The sequence below is a fragment of the Dasypus novemcinctus genome, chromosome 3 (assembly GCF_030445035.2).
Source record: "Dasypus novemcinctus isolate mDasNov1 chromosome 3, mDasNov1.1.hap2, whole genome shotgun sequence".
Classification (NCBI taxonomy): domain Eukaryota; kingdom Metazoa; phylum Chordata; class Mammalia; order Cingulata; family Dasypodidae; genus Dasypus; species Dasypus novemcinctus.
Genome location: NC_080675.1, coordinates 15,983,313 through 16,003,094, shown reverse-complemented (window position 1 = coordinate 16,003,094; position 19,782 = coordinate 15,983,313). Strand labels below are relative to the sequence as shown.

The following is a 19,782-nucleotide window of genomic DNA, read 5'->3' as shown; positions in this document are numbered from 1 at the left end:
AATAAAAATTATAAACTAGCAGATTTTTAAAAAACAAATCTTAATGATATTCTTAGACAGATATAAGACAGAAGAAAACTATGAGAACTGTCAAGTTTAAGAATCTTTCTTCAAAAACTTGACACAACTGCCTACTTTTCTAAGTTAAATTTATACAAATAATGTATTTCAATTTTAGGAAAACAAGTTCAAAGTTCAGAGATGGAATGAGTTTCCTCGTGAAGAACAAGGCTTCCTGGCAAAAGAAACATTCTAGGGTAGGCTAAGCTAGCTGTGACTATGATGACAGAGTCCTCTGCAGACCCATAATGTAGAGCCTGGTGCTAAAACACGCATCTTTTAGCTTCCCAACAGACCAGGACAAGTTTCAACATTCCTAGGACTGTGCTCTAGATAACCACAAGCAAGCCTTTCAATGTAAACACCACAATTCTATCGTCATAGAAAGTATATATAATTTTAAGCAACAAGGAAGATAACTGATATCAATTTATTATAGGAACCAAGAGTCAAACTGCAGATGTAAACTGGCTTTGGACCAAGTAATTCACAATAAATTCTGGACAGTGGTCCAAAAATAAATAAAAATGAAGCCACATATGAAGCTCAACCATATGTAGTAGAGCCAACCCAAGAATACCTGATAAAAATTAAGTAACCAAACTATAGAAAAGCTTTCCGTTTTAGGCACTAAACTCTGTTGCCTTCACAGGCCCACAGAATCCCTAGTCTATGATAAACTCCCAACTTTATGTCAATGTAGGGGTTCCAATTATTAAAAAAAGAGATAACTTAGAAATCTTAATAATTAAATAAATACATTTGGCATTTTCTACAAAAGGTCAAGGACAAAATTTGAAATGAAACAAGTTTTGCTATCTTTGCCTTATAATTTGTGAGAGTGACTACTAATGCAGACTAAAAAGCTCAAGTAGAATGGTAAAGGGATGGGAATATTAGGTCTTATATAAAATATTCCAAGTACTTAAATTGCTTGGCATGGTTGATAGATAGTATTGGTGGATTACAGGAAGGAAAAAAGGCTTGGATTAAAATATGCTGCAAGGCAATATGATCTTAACCATAACCCAGTGAGCAGCAGCACCAAAAGAAGGCTAGGTACTCTCATTAGCTTGTACCTGGCATGGTTTCAAGCCAGGTCTGGATTTGTTTATTACCTAAACTCTCATCATAGCTTTATATTCATGGTAAAACTTCACCTATAGGGGAATCATAGATTTTTATTAATAAACCAAATGAAAAGGGATGAGAGAGCCCTTATTACGATGTGAACATGCCATCTTCTTGAGTTAATTCATAGCTCGCGCACATCTGTGAAAATCTGAAAGCTAAGAAGATAAATTTTAAAAAGGCCTGTGTTGATATTCTAAGAATCTGATAGCTAACAGGGACAATTACTGTGAAACTACAGTAATTTGACAAATATGCTTTCTGTTTTAATACTAGAATAAAATAGTATAGGAGCAATGGAAGAATGGAAACAAAACAAAGGCAAACCTATTAAGTTAGAAGAGTTTTCCTTAAGGGAAAGGATGAGAATTTAGAAGTCAGGCTGAAAAGATTATGAAGAAAATGACACATGAAGGCCACAAAAGACAGATATAAAATGGAAAAGGAGATTCTTTTAGACACAGCATCTGCTAGAAAATGGGGGAGATTTTCAACTGTTTCTGGATTAAAAAAAAAAAAAGGTGACTCAATAGGATTCAAGATGTACAGAAACATAAGATCACAAGAAAGCAAAATGGATTGACTTTCCTACAATGATCCAGGATCATTGGAAATGATTGAGAAGTGCAGAAAGAATTGGTAAAAAGAGTGAGAAACACCACCTTAAAAATAAGCCGTATAAAATGTGGAGGGGCAGACCAGAAAACATAAAATAGTCAACGACTCCCAGGAGAGTTACTGTAGAGAGAGTATATGCAAGTATTACTACCTATGTCCCAAGCAAAGATAAGTGAAAAATTTATGGCATTAAAGACCAAGGAGAGGTCCTAAAAGATGAAATATATTAAAAGGGAAACCAGGTAGTACAGTAACAGATGGAGTCCAGAGTGGGCTAGATATTGGCCTAGAGAAGACTGTTCACTGTGGGACTGTCCAAGACAGAAAGGTGAAGGAAAAATGGATTTGTCTGAATAACAGATGCTCTTAGTGTATCCTGCACTCATTAATCTCATTTTTCTTTCTATGGGAGAACTCTACAGGTCAAAAATCTAGCAGATTTATCCCTTCCACACTGCAACTTTCCCCATCAGCAGTTCTATATATCATGTATCAGCATAAGAAATTAAATGGAAATTTTGGGGGAGTTTTATGGAAGCTGCAGACGACATGCAAAGGCCAGCAGACGACACAGGAAAAGTTTCGAAACTCAGAACATAGAAACTCAGAAACATAGAAAATATATGCATAGTATTGTATAATATTGCCTATTACCAAAAACTTCACTCAAATTTTACAATAAGGTACTGTAAACACCCCATAAAAGAAAAAATTTACATGTTTTCTCTGGGATGAAGGCAGGGCCAAATAATTTCACATGGATTTTCCAGATTGTGGGGGTGCCGTGCCCTTAAGCCCCACGATGCAGAAGGGATAACTGTACTATAACAACAACTATATGGGCCAGCAAGCACAGAGAAAGTAAAAAGTCGGCATTCAAATGTAGCAGTGTTAGCTATTCATGTGTTAGGGAAGGAAAGGGATAGCCTGACTATAAATAATAAAACTAATTTATTAGAAACACAGCCGAGAATAAGATAATAATAGAAATAAAATTTACAAGTTAATGAAAACCCATGTCTCCATGACACTGTACCTTCTTTTAAAGTGGCTCTCAAACTTCAGGCTGCATCAGAACTACCTAAAACAGGGGTTGACAAACTATAGCCAAATCTGGTCTCCTGCCTGATTTTGTAAATATAATTTCATTGGTATGTGTCCACACTCATTTGTTTGTGTGCTGTCTATGCAACCGTCATGCAACAACAGCACAGCTGAGTAGCTGCAAAATTGTATGGTCTACAAAGCCCAAAATATTTACTACCTTCCCTTTAATGGTAATAGTCTGATGTTGAGAAGTTTTTGCTAAAACATAATTATTGGGCTCTGCTCAGAGATACTGATTCAGTAGGTCTGGGGTGAAGGTTTCAGAATTAATATTTGTATCAAGTTCCCAGGTCATGCTCATGCTCCTGGTCTGAGGACCACACTCTGAGACCCACTGAATCAAGGAATTTGCTGACAATTATTCTCCAGTTAAAATAAATGTGGAGATGGAGAAACCTTCCCTAGGAAGCGATGGCCTAAATGACAACAGGAGGTAATCAATGGCTTTGCCACTGGGGCACATAAAAAAATGAACACTGACAAAACACTGTCGAGATTATGTCACTAAAGAGGTACCAGACTCACTAGGAAAATTCCAGAAGCAATTGGAAACATTCAACCAAAAAGGAAAGATACAGTTGAGATATCCAGTGACATATCACTTACGGCCTTGTATAAGGCTTGGGTTTATTTCAAGAGCCATAAGAAGTTACAAAACTGGAGTGATGTGAATTAGACTTGCATTTTAAAAAAGATAACTCTAGTTTCTAAGTGAATTTGGAAAGACCACCAGTCAAGATGAAAGCAAAGTATCAGTCAAGAGAAAAGAGTGGCTTAGAAAACTGTGACAGCAGTGAAAATGAAGGTAAGAGCACGGATCTAAAATTTCTTACTGGGGGGCTGAATGGATTTGAGGGATGAAGGAAAGATAAACATGACCCCCAAGTTTCTGGTTTCAGCAAATGGATGTCATTTACTGAGATGAGAGAGAACAGATCTAGGTGAGAATTTAAGTTTGGTTTTAGACTTTTGAGAGGCTAGTGAATTTATTCAAAAGAACTCTCAAGAAGGCAGCTGGATATAAAAACTCTAGATTTCAGTAAATGTCCGGGTTGAATACAATATTCTTTCCTATAATCAAGCTTTTCACAGAAAACAGTAAATTGAAAAGAATAACAATATGAAATGCTTATTCTACTTATTTAAAATTGTGGGAATTAGCCAAAAGCATGGCAAAACAAAAAACAAAACAAACAAACAAAAAAACACCCACAAAAAACCACTTGAGAGCATTTATATTTTCAGAAATTACCTGACATATTTTCTCCCAAATTTCATCACATCCAGCTTTTTCTTGAAAGCTAAGGGCCAAGTCATAATTTTCTGCTTCAGACCACACAATCAAAGTGTCCTTGAGAGAAAAAAAAAGGGAGCCTGAATAATTAAAATACATGATCACAAAGTACTTTAAAGTATAAGGCAAACAAATCAACATGGAGCTGAAACTAGTACTCATTTTTACTTTTCGCAACATTTGATAGCGGTAATTACCAATGCCTTGATACATTTCCCTTTGTATCTCTAAGATGAAAACAATGTTTTGTTTAACAAATTAAACAAATATATAAAAAGCACTACAAAATAAGTACATGTTTATGTACTAAAAAAATACAAACTAATCATCATACCAATCTTATCTTTACACATCATTTTATGCTCTAGTCAAAATGCTCAACGAGGAAGTCTGAGCATACAGTAACTAGGACATGTTAGGAGGAGGTAATTAAACAAAGCTCCTTTTCTATTTGCTCCACTGTCATCATCAGGTGTTGTTAACCTGAGGTGCAGAAGCCCTTGAAGTTATTGGCAAAATCTGTAATAAATGAACATTTATATGGACAGATTAAAAAAAATTTTTTAACTTTTTTACTGAAGTGTTATTGTTCGAGAAGCAACAAACTGCTAGCATATACCACATCTATAGTCCTATTCAGATAAATTTTAATAAAATATTTTTAGACCTATCATATCTTTTCAAACTTACTGACTATAGGTGTGTGTGTGTGTGTGTATATATATATAATTAATGGTTCTAAAAAAGGGCCCTCTCATGAAGGGAGGTCTATAAACCATTCTATATAAGAAACGTTAAATGGTACTATGAAGATTTACATTAAAAAAAGGGGGGAAGGGGGCTTTTTTCCAAGCTAGTCCAAGAAGAACTAAGAGCAGAAGTTAAAAGTTAGGTAAGTCTGAGTACAATATAATGAAAAAAAAACCAAAAAACAATAAGTAACCCATATCCATGCAAAACCTGCCTGAATATCTATCAGGAGGCTAAAGATTCCTGTTAATGAGAAGGAAATATGACTAGATTATCTTTAAGGTACCTCAAGGGATCTATAATTCTATTGCAATGGTTCTTTTCACTGCCAAAGATACCTCTTATTATACACTAATGGATCCCATGTTTAAAAGTTTATCTGCTAAACTGTACGTTAATGTTGTTCTGTCATGGACCTCTAGAGATCCTGATCCCAGACAGGCAATCAGTTCCAAAGTGACTGAGCTCAGAGTAATTTACATCACCATTCTGAGATCAACACACCAGAAATGATTTAGTCAGGTTTCATTTTTAGTTTACTTTGTAATTCATCAAAGCAGAACAATTGGTTAAAGAAGGATCTGCAGTTAATCTGTAATTCTGGCAGTCTCATGACTTCACAAGGTTATTTACTGAGTAGACATTCATTGAGAACTTTGTATAAGGTGCCATATAAGGCAAGATTGAAGTATATTATTTTCTCTCAAAAATAGTAAGGGAGTTAAGAGTCAGAGAGACTTAGATTTGAAGGCTAATACTACCATTTACTTGGTGGGTAATGCTAAGAAAGTTTCTTAACCTTTCTAAGTACTGTTATGAAAATCAGTGGTAATGTAAAGTATTGTTTCCTGGTAATGAGAACAGGATTGCAGCCAAATAACAAGCATCTTTGGGCAAGGGGATAGCTGAATTAGATGTCTCTTGAAATTCTAATCTTATTCAATAAGGGCTGTGAACAAGCCTAAAACTAGTATCATATTAAGACAGATTTAATACCACTTAAATAACTTCAGTATATATTCAGAATCATTTTGTGGTTGAGGTGTAGCCAGAGGTACAACCTTAATTATTCATTTGACAAATCTAGCAAGTTTACAATTTTTAAAGAATTGCTCTTGTCCTTGTGGAGCTTAATTTCCTCCAAATCTTGCTTATTTATCACCTAACAACCTAGAGGCTGAGACATAAGAGCTTGTTCATCCATTCTCAAAATAGATTTGATCTTTCCTTTCCTTAGGATGTGCTTTTACTCTTTAGCTGACTAAAACTTCAAAACGTGGATTTAATGTGCTTAAGAATAGAATTTGAAAGCCCAGTACTTTAGTCCACAGCCATTTCAATCAACCCTAAAGTTTTCTTTAAAATACTATGTGCAACAAAGTGTTAACAGATCATTAAACTATCAAGAAAATATTTTATATTGTACCAATGTTTAGTGGGCAAGAAAAGTGCCATTAAATAAATTTAGGAGTTAATAACAGACTTCCTATCTATTATTTGTGAATTCAAGCAAGTCACAATCTTCAGGTACCATCTAATATGTAAAATAAAGTTGATATGAATTCCTTCTAGCAGAATTTTAATGATCAACCATGGAGAAAAGCAAGTCACAATTTATTTTTAAAGGTAATATTTATGAATGTGTTAGAATAGTCTTTCTTCTAAATTATTTCTTTAGGGCAATGAGGGGTTCAATATTTATTTCACTGGCATTGTAGAGCACTCAGGATATATCATAAATGCCATATGATGATAGTGGTAATAGGTACTAAGAAAAATATTTAATTTCTCTATTTCTTGCTCATCAAAATAGTACAAGGAAGGAAGGTATACTCAAATTGAAAATTACCTTCAAAAACTTCACATCATTATAAAGCCCTATTCAGGTGATACAAAAATTCATATTACTTCCTACACTCAGTTGCTGTTTAGAGAGAGAGTGATATTCCTTCTGTACTAGCATCTACTAGCCAAGTATCACATCAATGGTTACTTTTTAAAAAGGAACAAAAACTTAGCTTGATTTAACAGAAAAATTTAAAAATTAAAATGACTGATTTATAACACTAGAGATTGGCAGAAATTCTACTTTAGGATTCTTTGATGAGTTTTTCATTATAAAGAATAAAATGGTACAATATTTTTATTCATTCACTAAACTGAGAAGACAAAATGCAAGATAAAACATCACCTTCAAAATTTTACCTGTTGTTTCTGGTATGCAGTGTTAGGATTGATTTTGGACTCTAAAAGCAGAGAACCTAGGAAATGGAAATAGAAAAGACAATAAATACATCATATACTCTTATATATACATACACATTTCCCTTTTTGAACATCTGATGCACATACAACTTCAGTTAACAAGAAATTAGTTGTGGGAAGTGGATGCGGCTCAAGCGATTGGGCGTCCACCTACCACATGGGAGGCCCTGTGTTCCATTCTCAGTGCCTCCTGGAGGAGAGATGGTGTAGCCAGCTGATGCAACAAGATGATGCAATGAAAGAGATACAAAGAGGAAAGACAATGAGAGACACAACAATCCAGGGAGCTGAGGTGGCTCAGGTGATTGAGCACCTCTCTTCCACATGGGAAGTCCCAGGTTCAGTTCCCAGTGCCTCCTAAAGAGAAGATGAGCAGACACAGAGAGCACACATTAAACGACACAGAGAGCAGACAGTGACCACAAACAACAAGGGGTGGGGGATAGTAAATTAAAAAATTGAAAAAAGGAAATTAGTTGTTTTAAAAATATTAACAGGCAGCGGACTTGGCCCAGTGATTAGGGCATCGGTCTATCACATGGGATGTCCACGGTTCAAACCCCGGGCCTCCTTGACCCGTGTGGAGCTGGCCCATACACAGTGCTGACGCGCGCAAGGAGTGCCATGCCACGTAGGGGTGTCCCCCGCGTAGGGGAGCCCCACGCGCAAGGAGTGCGCCCCGTAAGGAGAGTCGCCCAGCGCGAAAGAAAGTGCAGCCTGCCCAGGAATGGCGCCGCCCACACGGAAAACCGACACAACAAAATGATGCAACAAAAAGAAACACAGATTCCCGTGCCGCTGAGCAGAAGCGGACAAAGAAGATGCAGCAAACAGACACAGAGAATAGACAACTAGGGTGGGGGGAAGGGGAGAGAAATAAATAAATAAATCTTTAAAAATATAAAATAAAATAAAAATATTAACAGGTTTAAATATAACATACATCCTTAACAGGAAGGACATGATCATCTGAAGATAGGAGGAAGTACTCAATGGTAATAGAAGTCTAACATAATTTATTGGTAGCACAGGGTAATTGGAGAGCACAGTGTGAAGACAGATTATCTGGGTTTTAATCCTTGATAGACTATGTGACTTAGAAAAAAAATTAAAAATATACAAATAAGGATAATAGGATCTGATCTATTCCTCAAGACTGTGAGACTAAAGTGTGAATTCATTTGCAGAAAGTTTGAAGACATCAAGCATATCCATTGCCCAAGTACATTCCCAAATTATGCTTAACCTTCAGAAAGTCTTGCATTTGTTTCCTAATATAGGAACTGCCACATTTCTCCATCTCCAAAAAACTAATCTGTTCCTTATAGCAAACTAATTTGAACATTCTGATTATTCTCTGGCAATATGGCCAGAGACTCAGGATAGTTATAAAGTTAACTACTGCTTTGTGAGAAAGAACAAATCTTAAGAATATGAAATTATCCTTCTCTCCCCTCAACAACCAGTTCCATTTCATCCTTCTTGTGCGTTACCTGCACCAAAATGCTTACAAAGAAGCAGTTTTCTCTGTAGCTGCCTCTAATCCACAGCTTTCATTCCTTCTTATACTAAACCTAATAGGTGCTTTACCCATTCCAAACAGAGATGAAGACAGAAAAAGTACACTTAACATTTCCAAATTTAGTTTGCTTTTATGTTAAAATTAGTTTAACGGGCTGATGCTGCCCCATAATAGTGGGTTACTGACCATTTATTAAAAGCTCAAAATGGTAGTAAGTGATAATGAATATAGTAAAGTTTTGGCATTTACCAAGTTGGGATGATTTAATTTGTTAATGCCCCCCCACACAAACATCTTTCCTACTTCATACCAATCTTGCTCCACTGTGTCTAGCACAGGTTAACTGCTTAACTAGAAATCTGTCTCTTATTACTTCATTTCTGTTAACTAAGGTAACTGAACATTCTCAACATTTGTGCCTCTCCAATTCACTTTATGTACAATCAGAGGGGTCTTCATTTTGGTAATGATTAAGAATTCTGCTAATAAATAATCTATAACAAGAAAAAGTAGCAAGTGAATTAGCAGAATGGACTCAATAACCAGGATCCCTTAAAAATATTAGTATTCCTCTATACTAGTAAATAATTTTTTTACCTGTTTTAACTACTAGAACAAAAAATATTTTCTATTATTTTCCACTGAATCAAAGTATGACAGGTTAACTATAGATCAAAATGCTTTAAAGATGTTAGGGCATGTATTTAAACTTAAAACATGCTTTCTGTGAGAAAATACATTCCAAAAAATTTACTTTGAAATACAACTTATGTCCTCAAAATAATCCACCCCTAGAAAACTATATAAATAATACAGTAAATGCAAGAATTGGATTACTTTATAAACTCTTCTTTCAGAAGAAAGAGGTCTAATGGCACAAAATCACACCCAACTCAGTAATGCATCTTTAAAATTTCAAGTTCACAAACACACGTGACAAAAGTAAAAAGATAAATTGGACATGAAATTGGAAACTTTTTTTTAAAAAAAGATTTATTTTTATTTATTTAATTCCCCTCCCCTCCCCCGTTGTCTGTTTTCTGTGTCTTTTTGCTGCGTCTTGTTTCTTTGTCTGCTCCTGTTGTCGTCAGCGGCACGGGAAGTGTGGGCGGCGCCATTCCTCGGCAGGCTGCTCCCTCCTTCGCGCTGGGCGGCTCTCCTTATGGGTGCACTCCTTGCGCGTGGGGCTCCCCTACGCGGGGGGCACCCCTGTGTGGCACGACACTCCTTGCGCGCATCAGCACTGCGCATGGGCCAGCTCCACACGGGTCAAGGAGGCCCGGGGCTTGAACCGCGGGCCTCCCATGTGGTAGACGGACGCCCTAACCACTGGGCCAAAGTCCGTTTCCCGAAATTGGAAACTTTTGTGTTATAAATGATACCATCTTTCAACTACGTGAAAAGCCAACACAATGGCAGAAGATAGTGCAAATTAAGAGACTTGTATCTAGAATATAAAAAGAACTCTGCACCTTCATACATTACTGGTGGGAATGTAAAATTGGGCATCCACTTTGGAAAACAGTTTGGTAGCTTCTCGAAATGTTCAACATAAGGTTACCCAGCAATTCCATTCCTAGATATATACCTAAGAGAAATGAAAACATGTGCCCATACAAAAACCTGTACATGAATGTTCTTAGCAGCATTATTTGTAATAGCTAAACAGTAGATACAGCCCAAATGTCCGTCAAGTGATGGAATGGATAAATAAAATGTGGTATGTCCATAAAACAAAATACTATTTGGGAATAATAAAGCATTGTCAAATGCTATAACATGGATGAACCTTAAAATGTTTAAAATGAAACTTTGATGGATAAATCTATGAATATACTAAAAAACATTAACTTATACATTTTAAATGGGTAAATTATAGGTATGTGAATTATATCAATAAAGCTATTAAAGTACAGAAATCTATACAATGGGACACCATATAGTAATGTTAATAAATGAACCAAACATATATATATCTTACAAACATAATGAGTGAAAAAAGCCTAATACAAAAGTACATAAACTGTAATTCCATCTGTGACAAAATTAACCAACAGTTTTACAAGTTGGGTTAGCGGTTATCCTTGGTGGGTGGGATGAGGATAGTAACTGGGAAGGGGCACAGAGTAGAATTCTACAGTGCTAGTTACATTCTAATTCTTCATTTGTGTGCTGGCTATTCTATGAAAATTCAGCAAGCTGAATACTTAGGATTTGTGTACTTTTTTGGTATGTTATAATCCAACTCAAAAGCTGAAATAAAATGTTAAAGGGAAAGAGTCAACAATAGCTGGCACAGGATGCTGTAGCTGTGTATCACTTCAAGTTGTGCTTTTTAAGACAGAGGCATCTGACTTGGCAGCTGCTAAAGCAAAACTAAAAACTGGCAGTGGCAAGGCATTTTCAGCTACCTAATATCAATTAGCAATTAGCTTTCAATATCAGTTATTTTTGCTTTGGATCCAGAACTCTCAGAAGTGTTTACAGGGTCAGGGTAATTAGAAAGGAAAAATCACAAGTAAAAATTTGATGTGGTCACAGATCTGGATATGCCTGTGCTTCTTTCCAAAACCCTGGCTAAAACAAGAATAAGCATACGCTGTTATAATAAAAACTTCTGGAGCTGACAATTTTCTTTTTCTCTGGGTCATTCTAAACAATGCCTTGTCTTTCTTGAAATCAATTTCAGCCATTAGATGCCTTGTTCCTCAAGAGGAATTCACTATAAATCCTCTACTTCCAGCCACACACAAACATCTGAGAAAGACACTGTCACAAAAACCAGAGAAAGGTAACTACACAGAAAACCTGAATGTCAAAATTTGACAAAGGCCTTCCTATGTCCAACCTGAAAGATTGGGAGGGGAGTTTGAAGTCACAAAGAAAAATCAACAGAGGTGATCAAGCTAAGGGGAATTTATCACTGAGACAACCAGAAAATTCAACCAGCAGCAGCAAAGGTGAACTAACTAGTACTTCCACAGCAAATGCTTGTCACAGATTCCATTCTCCAAAGTAGTTCTGTTAAGTCTGGAAATTCATACTTGCGCATGTATTTCCTCAAAGAATAATAAAACGCAATTATGTTTCTTGAATATGAAAAAAAGGAATTCCTAATTTTCATTTACGACGACTGAGACTGAAAACCAGCACAACCTTTTAGAGGGTCATTTACCTTTATCTATCAAGTTTTTAAACACATACTCTCTGTCTACCTATTCCTCTTCTAGGAAATTACCCTACATCTTCATACAAGTGTGTCAAAGTATATGAATAAAGAGGTTCATTAGTGTTTGTAGTGGCAAAAACCTAGAAATAATCTCTACATACACTGTCCTCAAAGTGTAGTCTGGGGTGTGGAAGATCATAACTATTTTCATAATAATACTAAGGTGTTACTTGCCTTTTTCACTCTTATTGTTCTCACAAAGTCTACACTGTGATATCACAAAAGATTATATGCAGAATTAGATATGAGAATCTTTTAAAAATCAAATCAAACATTAAAGAGATTTGTAAAACAATGACACTCTTCTCACCAAATTCTTTTGTTTTAGACGTTATGGTTCTTGAAATTTTTAACGAAATGCTATTTTACACTACAGATGAGTGAATAGTCAAATATCTTCTTTAAAATGAGACAGGTCAGTGCATTCTGACACAAACATATCCAAAATATACAGATAAAACGGAGGCGCTTACACTCAGGAAATGGAGGAACAATGAAACAGGAGGGGAAATTCTGTTCAGAACATCACCAAGACAACTGCAGGTAGAAGCTGTCCCACATTAATATCAAGAAAAAGTACATAGAACAAATAGTATAATTACCAATATTGACAATTAAGTCATTAAAAATGTCTCCTTCCTGCTTCATGGCATTTTGGTTCCTTCTGTTAACAAAAAATGTGAGGGCCTTTTTTGTAACCTGTTCTAACTCCCACCACACCTCCATCAAAACAAAACAAAACTAAACAAAACAAAACTAAACTAAACCAAACCACCTCTGAGGAATGGGTGCAAGGGTGCGAGCCAGCCAGCAGAGGTTTGATTCCCAATATAAGGAACAAAAACACACACAACAGGATTTGTGTAAATATTTTTTAATGGAAAGATTTCCACATAATCCAGACTTCTGGCTGAGCACAAGAAAAAAACATCAACTGAACTATTCAATTAAGGAATAATAAGAAAAATAATACCTACACCTTACAGGGTTACCATGAGTAGGTATTATTAACTGATAATTTATATGAGTGCTTACTTCAATTTACAAGACATAAACAGCAAAAATATATATATATATTTTTTAAGTACATGGTCAGACTATTATTTCACTGGAATCACTGTACGGTTGCATAGTAGAAAAATTATTATCAATGATCCAGACACACATTACAAGCAAAAGGTTAACCAATATAGACTCAGTATATTGCTGAATAAAACATTCTAGTATATCATATTTAGGAATCATTTCATGAAAATTGTCAACATTTAAAAAATTCTGATACACAAAGATAATAGCTTTAGTTAGCTGGAAAATCTACTAATTTAGAAGACTATTTCTTTTTACTGGTTAAATGAGACATTACAGATAATTTCTATAACTTTTGTAATTCTATCTTCAATATCAACCAACCAGATTTAGGTAGTATGGACACACTTGGTTAAGAACCAGATCCTGGCCTGAGTTCTAATTTAGATAAATACTGAAAAACTTCAGAATGAATAGCTCAGCCTTGTGAAGCTCCTGGAGACCTTTTCAGTATGTTGTCTTTACCAATGCTCAAAGCCAAGGGCAAGGGCAAGGACTTAGGTATATGCTAGTAAGAAGGAAGAAAGCACTACCAAAAATGAGTTACCAGAAGTCCAAAGATCCACTGAGTAAGAAACCAGTATAAGCTTTAAAAAGTTGTGTGTTGTCCTCTTTCCATATATATATATTTAGCCTTTAGTTTACACAATGGCATTTAAAAACTGAAATGAAAGCTCAGGCGGAAAAATTGGTAACAGTATATTAAAAGCCTCCATTATACTTAAGCTCCACCAGCTACACCCTGTGTAGCTCTTCGTGGTTGCTAAATATAAAACTGGAATGCTTACTGTATGCAAGATTCTATAGCACTTACTGATTCATAAGAATAGCAAAGAAAAAATACTGATGCTATCTTCATTCAATTCTCCCATCACAGTGGGGGGGGGGGGAAGGGAGTTTTTCACCCATGGGATTCCAGTGTTGTTAATATTTAGCAATGTTACCCTAAACAAAACATTTCCTCATTTCTAATTTTCCCAGTGTTCCAAGAGATCTTAACTCTGAAACAGACAAGTCAGATGATAGATTAAATATTTTGAAATGTAAAAATACTTTATAAAACTTTACTGTAACAGAGAAACAAAGTGGAATTATTTGAACACAAAGTGAGAAGTCAGCAAGCTAACAAGTAGGCGTGGCATGAACAGAAAAAGGGAAAAACAATAGTAAATCTTTGCCGGAAGATTTAACACTGTAGGTGCACAGCTATTTTGCCAGTTGGAACCTACAGAATTAGAATGCAGTCCAGGATGTGGCTCCATTGCCAGGTAGCTCATCTGTCTCCTCTAAGGTGGGATGCAGATCTACCAAGCCACTCAGCACTTGAGGGGAAGGGCAATTTCACCCACGGCAGATTTGTTCCTTAACACGGAGGCCACAAGTACTTCTATTCAGAAATTGACTTCCTGATTCTCAGGTAAGTCAGATGTAAGTTTATGAGCACCTCCGACAAGAACGTAGCCTGCACTGAGAGAGCATTATTACAGCATTCCTCCCTCAAACTTAGACCCAAATGCTGAGAAAATTAAAACTATACAATCTTTTCATACCTATGGTGAAACGGTAAACATTTTCTTATTCCCAAACAATTTGTAATTACGAAGCACTGTGTATAGCAGAAAGTGTTCTGGGTTGAAAATAGAAGACCTGAATTTGAACCCCAAACCTATCACTTAACAGATGAATGGCTTTGGACAAGAAACCCTACCTTTCTAAGAGCACCTATAAAAAAGTGATAACATCAACAATTTCACAAGGATATAAAGATTCCCAGCATAGGGCAGTTTCTTATGAAATTAGCCGAGCTAGAAAACAGCAGTCCATTTCTGAAGTGGAAAATTAACAATAACTTTATTTTTACAGACTTTAAAATATTTTCAAAAAGTTTTAAGAACCAGATATTTATATCGTTTTAAAAAAATAGTCTGAAAAATCTAAGGAATCTGGTTAAAAGAAAAATGCTAAGGGTAAATAAACATTTTACTCATTTAATCCAGGTAGCTTTGGGGAAAAAAAACAAACACAATGACTACGTCAGCCCCAAGTATGGAAAATCTCAATAATTTTAAGTTTCTATTGGATAAATTATTCATTTTATGGAAAATCAGAAACTTAACATTTTGTTCATTACAGTGAAAAGAAAATTTGCAGTCAATACAAAAACTTCCAGGTATGGTTAGAGATCATTAAATATTTATTTGAAATAAACCAAGTAAAGCAGTAAATGTCAGGAGACATCAATATGGCCTCATTGTTAGCAATTAATAATAATTAATAATTGATAATATCTAGTTTCAAGCTATAGGCTACAAGTCTCTATAAACCGGCTAGAGTTTATAGAGATCGGCTAGAGTTTGAACATCAACTTCTTCACCTAGCCACCTGATCTCAAGCAAATTATTTAGCTTCTCTGAACCCCAGTTTCCCCACATATAAAATATGATTAAGAGTACCTACTTCAGAAGTGTGTTGTAAGAATTATGTAAATCTATACAAGTAAACTGCTCATAGACCTTTTGCCATATAGTAGGCACTCAATAAATTTTGACTATTATAATCCTTTTTGGAGGTTTCCGGCTAGAAAGAAATGTTAATCATCTAACTAGATATTATTTACAATAATATTTCACAAATATGTCAGAATACTCTAAGCCCATTCTTTGGAAGTAGTTTTCCTTACAAATTAAATTTTTAACAGTTAATCATCAGGAATCAGCTCTCTTTACCAGTTAGATAAAAATTAATGGGGAACGGATTGTAGTGTAAGTAATTGAGTGCCTGCTTCCCATGTACAGGGTGGTCCCGAGTTCGATCCCAGTACCTCCTTAAAAAAATAAAATAAATAAAATTAATTACCAGGTGCAATGGATGTGTCATGATGATGGGAGAGAGTGTTGCTGTGGGGGGAGTGGGGGGCGGGGGCGGTGGGGTTGAATGGGACCTCATATTTTTCATAATGTAATTTAAAAAAATAAATAAATAAATAATTAAAAAAAAATTAAGGTGATTTTGTTTTAACTGTTCGAGCGAAGTTTATAAGCAAAGAGAGGTTATCTCCAAAGTGGTAAAAATTAAAATGAGAAAAATCATATTCCTAAATTACCATGTTAGACTGATCACCAAGATAGTATGACATTAAACCTTAATAAAAAAATACTTTGTACTAAGAGCTTTGTAGTCAACCATATTAAACACGTGATGTGAACTTTTTACATATTATTTTTAATTAATGAGATTTCAGAAATCCACATGCTTTCATCTACAAAATTCGCAACAGCTCAAATTCACTTTCATCTCAAAACCTAACTGAACCTAAAACCAAAGCCTGAACTTTCCAACTCGCTAGGTAAAAAGTTTTCCAAATGTCCAAAGATGCAGAGTAGTTGGTTCTTATCAGATAGTCACACACAAAAGACACAAATTAACACATGACAAACCTGTATTTTAAAAGGCAAATAATAAATAGATCTGGGGAAAATATAACTAATGTATTCAAGACTTAAAAACACTTCCAAAAGGAAATAATTGGTAACCTAATAAAGATTAATTTACGGATAAAATACTCCTTACTACCATGTTTCAATTCAAATGACCACTGAATCTCCAATTACAAAAGGGTGAGTTTTGTTTGTTTTTCACGGAATTGGAGTTCTGGGCAGAGAATCCAATTGAACAACATTCTTTGAAATGAGCTTGTAATAGTTCAGAAACAAAACGATTACAACAATAATAAAATTAAAACCAGCTGTAAAATTGTAGGCTGTAATGTAACAAGATAGGTGGAAGAAAACAATTTGAAAAGTTTTAAGGAATAAGTCTTTAAAAACGCGACTGTTATTTTTCAAACAACTTGGTCTTTGAACCTTGAGGCTGTTTCAAAACAGGGGAAGCAAAGGCACTAGGGCTGATGTGAAACGTTTTAAAACTATCTGCCAACTCCCACCTGTTAACTGGGCCAAAACGTGAACATACACTTCAACAATCAAAAATGTCGAATAAATTGACTGATATTTTGCAGGACTTTTACAGAGTAAAACTGCATGCAAAAATTCTGCACTACTACTCAGAAGACAACTAACAGTGGCGAACACAAATCTATCTTCTCAAGAAGGCAAAGAAGCATTTTCTCTGCCGAGTGCAAAGTTGCCAGATCCTTGAACCCAGTGGCGCAAACCTGGAACAGGGTTAGAAAGATGTAACAGAGATATGTTCAAAAGAGAGAGTGAAAGAACGAGACAAAAATGCTTTTCGAAGAATGAAAGAGCTAACTTAACTTAGCTCAAAAAAAGTTTTATGCCTGCTTTGCAAACGAGTGGATTAAGGCAGATCGAATTAATCAGTCCCCTTCTCAAGGTCACTCGCTCTGCGATAGCAAAAGAGCAAAACACTCGGGGCTCCCGATTCCCAAGTCTGACCTCTTCACACTCCTCCACCGCACAGCGCAAACGAACTTGGCTGTGCACGAACCCACACATGCAATCACGCACTCCGTGAAACACTTCGAGCGCTCTCCAGGAGCTCCCCGTGGGCCGCCCCCAGCCCCAGTCACCCATTTCGATCTCGTCGGGAGAGGGTCACCGCCCCCAGGGGACCGGGGAGGTGGCCCAGCGCCTTGGGGGCGGCGAGGGTCCCGACGCAAGGTTTCACTTACCGTCGCTCTCGGCCCTGACAAGCAGGGACATGCCCTTCAGTCGCTCCACGTAGCCGGACGACACATGTCCGGTGCCTCGGTCGTCCCACTGCCGGTCCTCGTTGAGGGTGTAAACCTTCACTCGCCGCCGAGTGTCGGTCATCGCGCCGGCCGGGAACCGAGGCGGGGGCCCCGCCGGAGTCGCCCGAGATTCGGGGGAGGCGGGAGAGCGCCCGCAAGCCGAGGGCTCCCTGGCCTCACTGCCGACACTGGCTGCCGCGGGGCCGCTCCGCCGTCCGCATGGCCCGCTCCCGAGCTTCGGGTCGCCGCCTTCCCTCGCCTCTGGCCCCTCGGCGCTATTGTCCAGGCCTGGCTAGCCCGGCCGCCCCGAGAAGGGGGCGCAGCGCTTCGCGGCCTTTCGCCCCGCCGCGGTAAGAACTCGGGGCGCCGCTCACTGCTTTCCTCCCGCCTTCGCCATGAACTCCGCGAAGCTGCTTTTGCGTCGCCGCCGCCTCCTCAGACCGCCACCGCCGCCATGTTTTTCTTCCTCATACCTGGCCTTGCCGCCGCAGTCGGTGGCTCCGCTCCTCCGGCTTAAAATGTCCTAAACCGAAGGCGGCTAGCTTCTGCTGCTCCTGCTACCGTTGCTCGGAAGACTCCGAGGGCCCGCAACTGCCCGAGCGCTCCTAGCTGTTGGCAATCTCTTTCCTGCGTCGCTGCCGCCGCAGCCGCCACCTCTTCCGTCTTCCTCAGAGAGCCAAAGCCGCCGCCATCTTGGTTCCCCTCTCAATAGCGGCGCGCGGGGCCTCCCAAGCAGCAGCTGCAGGGGCGGCCCGTTGGCCCCACCATTTAAAGAGACAGAAGCCAGGCCAACAACCTCGCTGCGGCGGAGGCAGTAGGCGGACGGCGAGAGGCGGGCGCGGAGTTGACTAGGTTGCAGGAGCGCAGGGAGCGGGGTAGGGTAAGGGCTGGTCGCGCCGGTGACGGCCCGGGGCACCCTCGCGCTCTCCTGCACGCACGGCCGTGCGCGCGCTGGGCGGCGTGTACTTCCGTCGCACCTTGTGTTCGTCATCAACCCTGCTGCCGGATTTGAAAGGGGCGTGGGCCGGCGGGTTGGTTAAGGCGGAGATCCGCCCGCTGTCTGCCGGCAGAGCACTCGTGGTGTACGGATTCCAGACCGCGGGCTACCTTCCCGGGTGGGGTCACCGTGCAACCACCTCTACCTTTCCCTGCCCTGCCCTGCCCTGCCTTGCCCTGCGGGGGTGGGGCGGTTGGGGGCCTTGGCCCGGGGGCTCTGCCTACCTCGTGCGGATCTCCGAAAGTGTCATCTCCGGACCTCCTTTGGAGCTGGGCTGGACACTCGAGATCCATCCGGGCGGTGGGTTCTAGATGCGTAGAGCCTCGCGGTCTTCAGGTCTGGGATGAAATTGAAAAACTTCTGTGAAAGGCCACAGGTTTGGTCAGGCGAAGCCAGCCGCGCGCCTTGGAGCTGGAACGAGGCACGCACTAGCGTGGGGAGTCTGGAAACTTGGAACAGTTTTAGTTTTCTGCGTCTGGGAGTAAGCCCGAAGTGACAATTTAAAATTCCATTTTGCAATACCGCTGCTACCACCGTTTCTTCGTCTTTGGTCAGAACAATTTTCCAGTCTTCGTTAAAAAAAGAACATGAGGGGCTTACAAAGACATGCAATACTGTATCATCAGAATGAGTAATTCTCAACCTTAGATAATACTGTGTTTCTTTTCTTTCCTTGTTTCTTTGTTTCTTTTCTTTTCTTTCTTTCTTTCTTTTTTTTTTTCCCCCGTGAGCAACATTCTCATTCCTGTCTATCAAGCAGGTAGCCCTTATCTGGGGAGCGTTTACTACTTGCCGGGCGGTCTTAGGGCAGGCTGTCAGTAGAAATACAATGGGAGCCACCTTCGTAATTTTTAAGTTTTCAAGTAGCTACTTTTAAAAAAAGTACATAGTAGTTGAAACTTATTTTTTTTCGTGCCATGTTTTCAAAATACTTCAACATATGATCAGTATAAAATGTACTGATGAGATATTTTACATAGTTTCTTTTCGTACTAAACGTTCAAATACTAAT

General features: G+C 38.3%; 1 protein-coding gene across 2 annotated transcripts in view; it reads right to left on the bottom strand.

The window, feature by feature from the left end:
• The window catches only part of PPP4R3A (protein phosphatase 4 regulatory subunit 3A), a 35,876-nt gene extending 17,103 nt beyond the window's left edge, over window positions 1-18,773 (bottom strand). For both annotated transcript variants that reach the window (XM_004476067.5, XM_004476068.5), the window contains exons 1-3: window positions 17,714-18,773; window positions 7,166-7,221; window positions 4,169-4,267 (exon numbers count right to left, since the gene is read on the bottom strand). In XM_004476067.5, coding sequence (XP_004476124.2) covers window positions 4,169-4,267; window positions 7,166-7,221; window positions 17,714-17,855 — 297 coding nt within the window. In that variant the 5' untranslated portion in view covers window positions 17,856-18,773. The remainder of the gene's footprint in view (window positions 1-4,168; window positions 4,268-7,165; window positions 7,222-17,713) is intronic.
• Between the last annotated feature and the right edge of the window lie 1,009 nt (window positions 18,774-19,782).